We start from the raw sequence: 12,742 nt of genomic DNA, 5'->3' as shown, positions 1-12,742 counted from the left end.
CTACTAGAAGCACTCCCGAATCGTAATTTACAATGTACCAATATACATTGTAAATCCCAAATCATGATTTCCAAAGTTTATACATTGTAAATTATGATCCGGGAGTGCTCCTAGTAGCATTTAACGTGTCTTGGTTTGTTTATTTCTATTGCATCTTGATTGTAAATTTAGTATAAGTATCTACTTTTACGATTCACAGCGAACAGCTGTTCAGTCATCGGTAGCCGGTAGGTAGGTATACCAACTTCTCGTGATTCTCTTTCTCGCTCCAACTTGTACTGATTCTACATAAGGTTCTCTTTTAGACAACTTAATATTTTCTTCCGCCCGATAACGTCTGGGAAATAACTCATCTCATAACGGTGGATGATCCATCACACCGAGTTTTCATTTTATAGTTATGGAGATAGTTATATTTTATAGTTATGTTAACTTTAACGCAAACGTTAAAAATAACTTCGATTATTTCATTCATAGGAGATTCTGACCAATAGAAAGCTACAGAAATCTGAATTAAATCGATAATTTTTGATAATCTCCCGTCGTTAAGTATATTACGTCAGATGCCCTTCGTTGCTACGAAAAAATACATTCAGTGATATTAATGACAATTAATGTTTTAAAAATTATAAAAGTGATGACTTTCAATCGTCAAATATTTATAAAAACTGTGTGTTTAATGGTACTTACATAAATAAATTACAATAAAATTTTGGTTTTGAACAGTTTTATTCATGAAATAATCGCAACAAATTGCACTCGACCTCTGAAATTAATATAGAATTTTTGCTCTCGTGACTTTTTGACATAATTTCACTCGCCTTCGGCTCGTGAAATTAAAACTGTCAAAGTGTCACTCGGGAAAAATTCAATAATTTCAGAGATCTTGTGCAATTACTACTGATAATTCATCACACGACTGAATATCATGACATTCACATACGTTATAACGATGTTCGGAAACCACTCAATACGTTTCGGCGCCGGGTACATACAAATTTGAGGCATGTGAATTTCAGTACTGTTTATTTTGCCGCATACCGTATTTCTGCTTAATTTACTTAAAACTTTTTTACATTTTTTTTTTGTTTTCAGTAATGACGAAATGTATTTCAACGCACCACATCTAAAACGTTTTACTGCCGAATCAGTATATTGTGGAATTTTAACCAGTATTTGTGAAACATTAAAAACAAAATACGCCGACAAGGTTCAAGAATTTTTAGAGTATCTGATCGAAAATTTTCCACGATCACACAGAATTGGTATCTGGTACATGCTTTTATGTGACATATTTACTTCCCGCAATTTGTCAATAGAAGCTGTGAATGTTATTATAACAGCACTCAGTACTAAAAAAGAATATATTTTGGAGTATCAGATTTATGAATTTGCACATAAGGCGCAACAACTAAAAAAACGCAAAATCATTGATCAGTATTCCCATGATCAACTTGTTGGATTATTACCGGATCCTATTCATTTAGAACAGTTTCCTCAATCTGTTGTAGATGCCAAAACAATTAGGGAGTAAGTATATTAATATAATAAATATTCAGTAAAAAATTATTATATGTATTTAGTTTTGTAAGTAGTCTCTCTTTATAATGATTCCCTATATACAGTTGAGTCCCCGAGTCTTTACCCGTGCGTCATCATTTAAAGCATACGCAATAAGTCGGAAATTTACTAAACGCAACAGTAAGTGACAGAAAGTGGGTATTATTCCGATTACGGGTTATAGTATAAAATTTGACGTTATTTAATAAATAGAATGTCAAATTTAAGTTTTGCTTTAAAATTATGGTGCATAATTACAGCTACATTTGAAGTAGCTTAATAAATTATTTTATTATCATTGAATAATAAATAAATAAACAATTTATAAAAAAAAATCCATAACATATTTTCTTTTTGTTATTTTATTCACTTTGGCGGAACATTAAACACAAGCATTCCTTAACTGTGTCAACAATGAGGTTATTTATACGTTGTCAAAATTTATCGTAAAATAACATAAACTTATTATAAAATTTCTAACTCCAATATAAAATTAGTTGTGAAAACAACTGTTTGTATACTATAAAAAACTTCAAAATGCAAAAATTCCACAAAATAACAGCAAAAAATTCGACAAACTAACAGCCACAAAAGTAAACAAACAAAAACGTTAGAAATTGTACTTAAAATATGTGAAAACGTCCCCAATCGTCTTTCTTTGTACCTATCTCTTTTTAATGCACTAGATCGTTCTAGTGCATTATCTAAAATTATTTTCAAATTTATTGTTTACATCTGGGACTTCTCCTTTCATTATTTTTATTACTGCCTACAGATTTTGAAATTGTCTCAAAAATTATTAAAATTAATTACTCAAAAGAAATACTGACTAGATAGAACCTGGCCTCAGGACCTATTTTAAAACTTTAAACATAAATAGAATAAGATGAGACATCATTGGAAGTCTCTTCTTCATGACCAAAAACATGGAAAAAAATTTACTTAATACTCTTTTAATGATGTAGATTGTAAATAAACATAATTACATAAAAAAAAAAAAAAAAAAGAAATACTATGGACCGGATGACAAAAAAATGATGATAAAATAGAGAGTACACGGAATAATGATACAAGACGTCATAGACAACATAAAATTACGTAAACACTTTACACACATGAAAAAACAAAAAAGACCTTAACAGAATATTCAAATACCAAGAATTTGTAATACTACTGAAACTTGTGGTAAATAAATGAAACATAAGCTGCCTTTAATAATTAATAAAAATAATATTTTTATTCATTAATGTAATGTTTTAGTAACCAGTCTGGAAGAAAACGGCACTATGAAGTACACCATTCAGACGGAAGTAAATCCTATAAAACCGTAGAACAAGTTGCACAAGATTATTATGTTGAAACATGTGGTTATACCGACGGCATGCATTGTGAAGGCACGATTATAATGAATTCGTTTACGCTTTTCTTCTGGGATATTATTTATAGCCAAAATCCGATCATCCCGGGCACTTTTTTATCTAAATATCAAGAAGTGCCCCTTGATATGTACACCACTGATTTCTACAAAAATCGCAAAGAACTAATTGACAAAAGATTGAAGGATATAGCTGAAGGTTGGACAGATGAGGAAACTATTCAAAACGTTACAGAGTACTGGCATAAATATTCACACATATCAGGCTTGTGTGGTCCAGTAGGTGAGACTGTAGATATCAAATTCCTTAAATCGATTGTGGATTGTATCGGAAGAAAGGTACTGTCTAAAATCTATGAAAGATTGGCCAAGGATATACGTCAGTACCGAAGCGGAATGCCTGATTTATTTTTATGGAATGTAGACGAAAAAAAGGTGTGTATATCTCATTAATAGCCCAATAAATGACCGTTTTGGAGTGTAATTTCCAGGGGCAACTCCGAATTGCATGAAAATTTGGATTTAGGTTCTATTTACCCTCCACTTCAAAGTTGAATTTGTGCCGTTGGTTGCTTTTACTTGGGGGGTGACATTTACCCCTTCTCGGGGGGTGAAAAACGCGTGTTTAAAATAAGGCCGGAAATGGATAAATTGACTTATTTTAAGCACCTTTTGTTCCATAAAGTTTTTTACGTAAGTCAATACTTTATTCTCGATTTAAAATGTTGATTTTTCGACAAAAAAATACGTTTTCAGACCGTTTTTCCCAAATAACGCAAAAAGTAAATATTTTATCGAAAACAATATTTTTAGCAAAAGTGTAGCCTATAAAAAAGCGAAAAAAATGGTGTACCAGTAAAGTGTACCTACAAATTGAGTAGAAGCAAAATTGTAGCTCATGAAAAATACGTTCTTATTCGTCTAATTCCAAATCGAATAATTCAACGCGAAATCACCGAAGAAAGAAGCGTTTTTCGGGAAACATTTTTAAAGTATCAAAAAAAATCTTATTATTTGTTTTTTACAAAAGTTTACAGCATCAAAAATAAACGAGTTACACTGAAAAAAAAAGTTGGCCCCTTTTTTTGGTAACAAAAATCGTGAAAACCTCCCTCTACTTAGCACCCTAAATGAAATTAATCGTTTGGCTTTACCATCTATTTTAACTGTATGTGTATTGTTTATATGATCTGTAAGTTTGATTGGTTTGAAGTGCTTATTTTTGAAAACATTTGGTTTTATAGTAAAAAAAAAATTCTAAAAATTTTTGAAAAATTTCATGTTTTCAACTTAAAAACTTAATAACTTAAAAAGTATTAGTGATAAGAAAAATATTAATGAGTAAAAAAATGTAGGTTTTGCTATTTAAATATGCTAGTTTCACTTTGTTTCTCCGTAAGACAAAAATTGGTTAAGATATGGCTGTTCAAAATTTGCATACAATCGTGATTACTGACCCATTCAAGCTTTTTCAATTATAACTCTTTCAAAAATAAACACTTTAAACCGGTGAGACTGACAGACCATATAAAAAATAGATAGGTAAGTAAATTGTTTGTAAAGCGGTAGCGATTAATTTCATTTGGGGAGCTAAACACGGCGAGATTTTCATGATTTTTTACAAAAAAAAAAAGAGGGCCAACTTTATTTTGAGCGTAACTTGCTTATTTTTAACGCTAAAACTTTTGTTACTAATTAAAACAAAGCTTTTTATAAAAACTTTAAAAAAGTTTAAATGGGTTTTTCCCGAAAAGTACTTAATTTTTAGGTGATTTCACCTTGAAATATTCGATTTGAAATTAGACGAATAAGAACGTATTTTTCAAGAGCTACAACTTTGTTTTTATTTGATTGATAGTCTTTACTGAAACACCATTTTTTTGGGTTTTTTATAAGCTACACCTTTACTAAGAATATTTTTTTGGATAAAATATTTACTTTTTGAGTTATTTGCGAAAAACCGTCTGAAAACGTAGTTTTTTTTGTCGAAAAATCAACATTTTCAATGGCAAATAACTCGAAAAGTATTGACTTACGTAAAAAACTCTATGGAACAAAAGTTGCTTAAAATCAGTCAATTTATCCATTTCCAGTGTTATCTTGAATGTATGTTTTTTCACCCCCGAGAAGGGGTGACTGTCACCCCCTAAGTAAAAGCAACCAACGGCACAATTTCAACTTTGAAGTGGAGGGTAAGTAGAACCTAAATCCAAATTTTCATGCAATTCGGAGTTGCCCCTGAAAATTACACGGTATCGCCTAATTTCCCGTTCATTTACTGGGCTATAAGTATTTATTACTTATAGACTAAGAGCCGCTATAGGTGAAATTTCTTAATCATTTTAGGCACGATGGGACCCTATAACTTAAATATTAGAACCTAAAAGAAAACGTTTGAACACTGTGCCGTCACTTTTCAGTGGCACATGCGTCGACAGTGGCGCATCAAACTTTCCACTATGGACGGGATAAATAAATTAAAAGTTACCCTCCCTTACTAACAGAATTAATTTTTTTGTGATTAACACATAGGATTCAGCGTAATTTTAACCCACCACCCCCTTGGCCCTGCCCCTACCATCAAAAGCTTATTTTTCGTTTTTATTTTTTTTTGTGGGATGCAATCAATTTTAAAATTTCAAAAAATTCACACACATAGCTGAGGCTTTTATAAAACATGCCTATTTTTTATAGACCCATAGGTAGAGTGTACATAACCTCAAAAAATTAAAAGATTTTTTTTTTTTCAAAAAAGCGTATAAGTTTTTTTGAGGAATAGCTGCACCTCTAACTTTTTTCTTAATCTTGTGTGTTTTATCAAACACTATATTTTTAATTTTTTTCAGATTTTTCCGTAAGGCTCCCCACCTTAAAAAATCCGAAAAACTGTTTTTTGGGGGATTTTCCCTATTTTGTAGACTTCATAATATATCAAATCAATTTTGTTTTTATAGGTTATATGTAACTTGAAGTAACTGAGTCCTTTAGAATATTTAAAAATCAGAAAATCACTTTCAAACCCCCCAAACCCCCCTAAAAAACAGTTTTTTGGATTTTTGAAGGTGACCAACGTTACAGAAAAATCTGAAAAAAATTAGAAATATAGTGTTTAATAAAATACACAAGACTAAGAAAAAATTAGATCTGCAGCTATCCCCAAAAAAAAGTTATATACTTTTTTCCAAAAAAAAATGTTTTTGAGGTTATGTACACTCAACCTACAGGTCTATAAAAAATAGACGTGTTTTATAAAAGCATTAACTATGATTGTGAATTTTTTGAAATTTTAAAATTGATTGCATCCCACCAAAAAAAAAATAAAATCGAAAAATAGAGTTTTTGATGGTGGGGGCAGGGAGAAGGGGGTGGTGGGTTAAAATTACGATGAATCTTATGTCTTAATCACATGAAACTTAAAAAAAATTAAAAAAATTAAATTCTGGTAATGAGGGAGGGTATCTTTTAATTTATGTATCCCGTCCATAGTGGAAAGTTTGATGCGCCACTGTAGACGCATGTGCCACTGAAAAGGCACATGCCTTTTGGCATGTGTGAGCAGACGGCAGAATGTGAGAGTTGTATTAAGTTGGAATGCCATATTTTATTACAGAGCACGTGAAGTAATTTTATTCGGGTTTCTTCTGTGCCTTCGAGCAATTGATAGCATCAATGGACCTGGTGCGTTATACTTACTTGAGTTTACTGATCGCCATTTTATTTATCTCGCGGCTCTCAATTTCTTTACATATATTGTGATTGTATTGTTATTAATCATTGGCCTTGAAATTTCGAAATTTCTAAACTAAATATACTTACAAATTGGACTAAAAATTTCATTAATCCATTTTCATTATGTCCACACTGTGTGCCTTTTTGCGTGCGCTTAAACGTATGCCTCAGCGCATACCTTGTCACCAAAGTGCATGCGAACTGCAAGTTCCACCGCAGTTGGATTTCTTTGCGCTTTATATCAATCGCCGATATAGATTGCTTTGACACTCTAAAAAGGTACATTAACGATGAATAGTTGTCACCAGTTGCCAGGAACCACAAAGTTATCGCCAATCTTACTTCAACAGGTATTGCTTTTCTAAAGTTGCTGTCACATTGGTCTATTAATGGCCTAACCTTGTACCGAAGATTGTCAAAGTTTTTTTTGATATCCTTGTAAAATTTTTAAACAACACATTGAGCGCGTTCACCAGATGCAAACGTTGGCAATCAGTTTGCGCTTTATGCTTCTGAACGACTTCCTAACGTCAAACATGTTTGGAAAGCGGTCGCCATTTTTGCAAACATAAAATATTTAAGTTGAACTTTGCAAACGTGTTGAATATTGAAAAAATATGGCGGGAATTTAAATTGTATATATTGTACAATATATTTATAAGGGTTTTATATATAAAATAACGGCTACTGAAGACATTCTGCTACGTTATTATCTATTAAATAAATTTTCTTTTTTCCTTTAATAAAAAAATAATTTTAAAAACTTATTTAGTGAGAAAATTTATTTTAGGTTACGTTCAAACCAAGCAAGCAAAATGTCAAATTTTAACCTAAACAACCAACCGTTCAGCTCGCTGTCAACAAGTTTAAAAATCAAAGCGCAAACATTTGTGAACGTGTTTGCATCTGGTGAACGCAGTCATTGTCGTTGCCTTCTTAATCCTTTAGAATACAAAAATTACGAGTTTTAAAATAACTCTTCATCTAAGTTTTTCGGTTCAATATTTTACGTTTTTTTTTACACCAAATATGCAGTACAAGTTCTCCCAGCAAATTAGCCTCACTTTCATCCATCGTGAATAGATAATAGACAAGAAGCACTATATGTGGACAGGAAAAAGGCATGTGTTGACGCATGTTGAATTGAATGTTGAAACGCATGTTGAAAGTGGAAGCACACTAGTGTGGACATAGCAATATTGTTCTCTAAACGCAAGAAATCGACATGCTTCTTTTTTACCAAGCTCCACTATAATTATAAGTCATAATTATTAATAGTTTGATTTACTTTTTTAAAGCAGTATTTTTATAATTTGAATATAATTTTCAGGCCAAATTTGTTGAGGTTAAAGGAGAAAATGACAGACTCTCTATAAAGCAGCAATTGTGGTTGAAGTATTTATTGGAAATCGAAGCAAATGCAGAAGTTTGTCATGTACACTGTAAGTACTCCATTATAGTAACAGCTTTAGTTTGTAAAAATTTTAGTTTTGGCAGAATAAAAAATAATATAGAATTTCGTAAAATATACCAAATTTTTTTGCAAGATTACTTGGTCATTCCAATGATTATTTGAAGTTTGCTACATTTGAATATGCTTTTTGTATTTTTACGGTAGCGAAAGTTTTACCCTTAACTTTTTTTCCAATAACATAAAGAATGTTCTTTTTTAAAATCATTAGTTTCTTAAAAAATCGATTCTTTTGTGAACGATTCTTTCACACAGGGCTTTTCTATTGTCTTCCATTTTGAACCTAAGCCCAATCTGTTGTAAAAATCTCCAGAAACTTACCCTGAAAATTTCGAATGTATTTCTCTCTTCTAATTTTTTTAACACAGTCTCTATAAAACATGTTATTTTTTTTCACGCATTTTATATACAATATCTCGAATTTCAAAGTTACAGCCCTCAGGAATATCTTTAGTCGTAGGGCTTCTGTTTTTGAAAACTGACTTGAGTTTTGTCTCACTAATACACAATGCATACACACACGTTTATGTACAGATTGAACTGTTCGCAAAGAGCCTTCATTGGCTTGTTTAGCAGTAAAATAAGCGTGCAAATTAAATATTACTTGAGTTATATTATCTAAAACGCGTCTGGTTATTTTCGCTGTTAATACACAAAATCTTTCTAATCACAAGTACTACTATGACAAACTTAGTAGGGTAACATTAATTTGCAACCGGTTTTGGATTATTTCTAAATAATGTATCAATTTCTCCAAATGGTCAAAAACCCAAGTACAGATGAGGGGTTAACTTCTAAGCACTGGCGAAGCGTCCATGTAACCACTGTTACCATTGGTAACAGTTAAAAATCTTGCAAATAAATATTTTATGACGATGAATAATTCCATTTACCAATATTTTTACCAATAGAAATATATTAAAACAGGTGTACATTTGGTAAAATTTGATATTCAACTTGTCACTGTGTATCGTACCCCAGATGGTGATTTAAATCAATTCTTCAATACAATGTCAAAAGTTTTCAAAAAGTTAAATACAAATAAACCTCTTATTATAACAGGGGATTTCAATGTGCACTTCAATGAAAGGGATATTGCAGCCCTGGATCTGTGCAATTTCTTTAGATCCTATAACCTCAAAAAATCAATAAAATTTAACACCCGTTATAATAGATGTCTTGATAACATATTTACAAATATTAATAGTACCATGTTGCAATCCGAAGCTGTTGATCTTTCACACACTTCAGACCACAAAGGCATATTGTTTAAATGTGAAGTGTCCCAAACTACTTCTAAATCTAGAATAAGCTACAGGCCCATTACAGAGATGGGACTGGCCTCTTTAAATAACAATCTTTGCTTACAAAATTTTGAATTTATTGATAATGAATGTATTGATGTGGACTCAAGGTTTAAAATGTTTATCGATATTTTAACGCAGGCAATAAATATGTCTTTTCCTGAAAAATCTAGGCTTGTTGAGCAAGGTAAACAATGTAAAAAAAATTCTTGGTTTAATGATGATTTGAAACTTATGAGGGAGAAACTACAATTTTTGACATCTTTAAATAAAAGTGACCCCGTTTTAGTGACAAAGAAAACACTCTCGGAATATAGGAAAAAATACAGACATGCTATACATAAGGCAAAGATTAAATCTAATGATGATTTTATATTAAACTCTAACAACCGTCAACAGGCTATGTGGTCCCTAATAAACTCAAGATGTAAGAATTTACCAATAAAAAATTCATCACTCAATGCAAATAGTTTTAATGATTTCTTCTGTGGTATTGCTGAAAATGTAATAAATACACTTAATCATACTGACCAATCATTCAATACATACCTTAGTTTTATACCACATGCTCCTTCATTCGCCTCTAATCATTGCTCCTTCAGATTTGAGCCAACAAATTTGGAGGAAGTTGTAAAAGCAATTGAAGAATTAAAAAATAGCCAGAGCAAGGACCCGGATGGAATGAACACAAAAATAATCAAGGCAATTAAACACAACATTAGCTTACCTTTAACTAAACTAATAAACTACTCAATTTCATCCTGCATTTTTCCTTCAGTGTTTAAAACTGCGAAAGTCATACCTCTCTTTAAACGTAAAGGTTCGGCTGATGATCATAATAACTTTCGTCCAATTTCTCTTTTGCCAATTCTTTCCAAAGTGTTTGAGAGAATCCTAAAGAAGCAGATCAATGACTATTTTGAATCTAATCGGCTTTTTGCAGTGCAGCAATTTGGATTTAGAAAAAACAAAACAACAACACTTGCTATCGATCATTTTACAGGCAGTATTTTGGAAGGATTTGAAAACTTTCTTGATACCCTTGCCTCGTTCCTTGATCTTACTAAAGCTTTTGATTCTGTCACTCATAGTATTCTTCTTAAAAAATTACATGCCTATAATTTTCATCCTATGTCTATTCAATTGATTGAGTCTTATCTATCAGATAGATTTCAATATGTGTTTTTTAACCAGCTTAAATCTGATAAAAAACCTTTGATGTATGGAGTGCCTCAAGGGTCAGTTCTAGGTCCAATATTATTTCTCATTTATATAAATGACTTGGGATTTTCACAAGAGGGCCCGGTAAGCACAGTCCTATTTGCTGATGATACTACATGCTATCAAAGTTACCACCCTTCCCAAATCAGTGATATTGATCTTGAGACCACAGAGAGCAATTTGTTCCAATGGTTTTTGGCAAATCGTCTCTCTCTCAATAACTCAAAATCACAAACAGTGAACTTTACCGTAAGACATAACACCATTACACATCCCATTTTAACAGATTGTTCACAGGAAGCTAAATTTCTTGGTGTTTATCTTGATCAGGGACTCACTTGGGAACGGCACATACTGAAACTTTCCCAAAAGCTCTCAAGCCAACTCTTTTTATTTAGAAACCTATCTAAGGTTACCTCCCTTCAAACCCTTCTTACATCATATCACAGCAACTTTCACTCACGACTAACTTACGCAATCCTTTCCTGGGGACACTCTTGCCATATAGATAAGGTGTTTGGTCAGCAGAGAAAGTGTATTCGCATAATAACAGGTCAGGGTTATCGGGACGATTGTAGGCAGTCTTTCAGAAACCTGAGGATTCTCACACTACCTTCTGTGTACATTATGCAGTGCCTGTTGTATGTTCATCAAAATGTAGATCTGTATAAAACACAACAGCATACTTATCAGACTAGAAATCATGATGCCCTTGTACCAGACTTCAGTCGACTTGAGAGGACCAGAAATGGAACCAGATACCTAGCATTGAAATTTTATAACTGTATACCAATATCTATTAAAAGTCTTGATTTTAACCAATTTAAGAGACAAATTAAAAATTATCTTCTGATGGGTGCTTTCTACTCATTTGAGGAGTACTTCAGATCTAAATTTTGTTTTGTCCTGTAATTTAATTAGTGTTTAGTTTTTAAATTTTAGTAATAGGTTTTTTACTGAAGTACTGTCAACTTTTAATGTAATTTTAGACAATTTTAATTATTGCTGACCTGTAAAAGTACATTTGTACATTATTACCAATAAATACTCTACTCTACTCTACTCTACTCTACTCTACTCTATTATATTATGTGTTAATAGTACCTAATTCAGTAAATGTCCATAGACACACGAAAATATTGGCGAGTTTATGTGACTCAGTTGCACTTTATTATACTCTGTTTATACTGTATGCCAGTCTCGTTTGTGGTTACAGCGGTTATATCCTCGCTGTCGTTCGGGACCGGCTAGTATCTGAAAATTTTGAAGGAGCGACGGCGTAAGCGCGCTGTGTATATTAGTAGCCCTGTTACCAGATTTAAATTTGGTTACAGTACCTATAAAAAGTGTGCGTGCAGTTAGCCATGGATGAGTGTCGCTGCGCAATCGATCAACTACTTGAAAAGTAATTCTTGTATAATTTTGAAGAAAAAATGAGATTATTGAAAATGAAAGACCTATTTTAAACAATTTAAAAAAGCAATCAAAGAAAGTAGTTCGATATTTTAAATTTAGTTGGTACAGTGAAAATCCTTGGTTATGTGGTTCAAGAAAAATAGACTTTATTGTTGGCCATGTCTTCTGGTTTCTACAGAAAAATGGGTGGACCAGGTTCACGATTTAAATAGTTTTAGAGTTGTAAAAATGACACATGAAATTTCTCCGTTACCTACATGTAAGATGTATACCCAATTTGATTCAGTTTGGCAAAACAAGAATCGAAAGTTAGCATTTCCTCTTCATTTTGAGGGCGACGACTCTGACAATCGAGGCGATTAAAGGGAATTGTTAACATTAATTTTGATTAAAAAGATCAAAAATTTTGCCAACATCTAGAAACATCAACTGTTTTTTCGAGAGTTTCAAGTGATATACAAAATGAAATTATTGAAGCTATATATATACATTTAGCCATATCTTCATTTTTTTTTAAATAAGATTTTTTGCATCTGGTTTTGGTAACACTTTGGAAAAAGTCACGCGTTGCCACTTATTCTAAGTAACAACTAATTTGGTGGTTGTAACAAATATTTTGTTAGTAAATATAAAATAAAAACATGTTTCAAAAATCTAAATCTTTTC

At 31.9% G+C, this 12,742-nt stretch overlaps 1 protein-coding gene across 1 annotated transcript in view; it reads left to right on the top strand.

Moving 5' to 3' along the window:
* LOC126887999 (uncharacterized) overlaps positions 1 to 12,742 on the top strand; it is a 70,267-nt gene that overhangs the window by 41,288 nt on the left and 16,237 nt on the right. Inside the window, exons 6-8 of the mRNA XM_050655986.1 lie at positions 1,096 to 1,530; positions 2,821 to 3,370; positions 7,995 to 8,106. Coding sequence (XP_050511943.1) covers positions 1,096 to 1,530; positions 2,821 to 3,370; positions 7,995 to 8,106 — 1,097 coding nt within the window. The remainder of the gene's footprint in view (positions 1 to 1,095; positions 1,531 to 2,820; positions 3,371 to 7,994; positions 8,107 to 12,742) is intronic.

This window comes from Diabrotica virgifera, chromosome 7 (genome assembly GCF_917563875.1).
Source record: "Diabrotica virgifera virgifera chromosome 7, PGI_DIABVI_V3a".
Lineage (NCBI taxonomy): Eukaryota > Metazoa > Arthropoda > Insecta > Coleoptera > Chrysomelidae > Diabrotica > Diabrotica virgifera.
The sequence above is the reverse complement of the archived record's forward strand: the minus strand, read 5'-3'. Positions and strand labels throughout refer to the sequence as shown.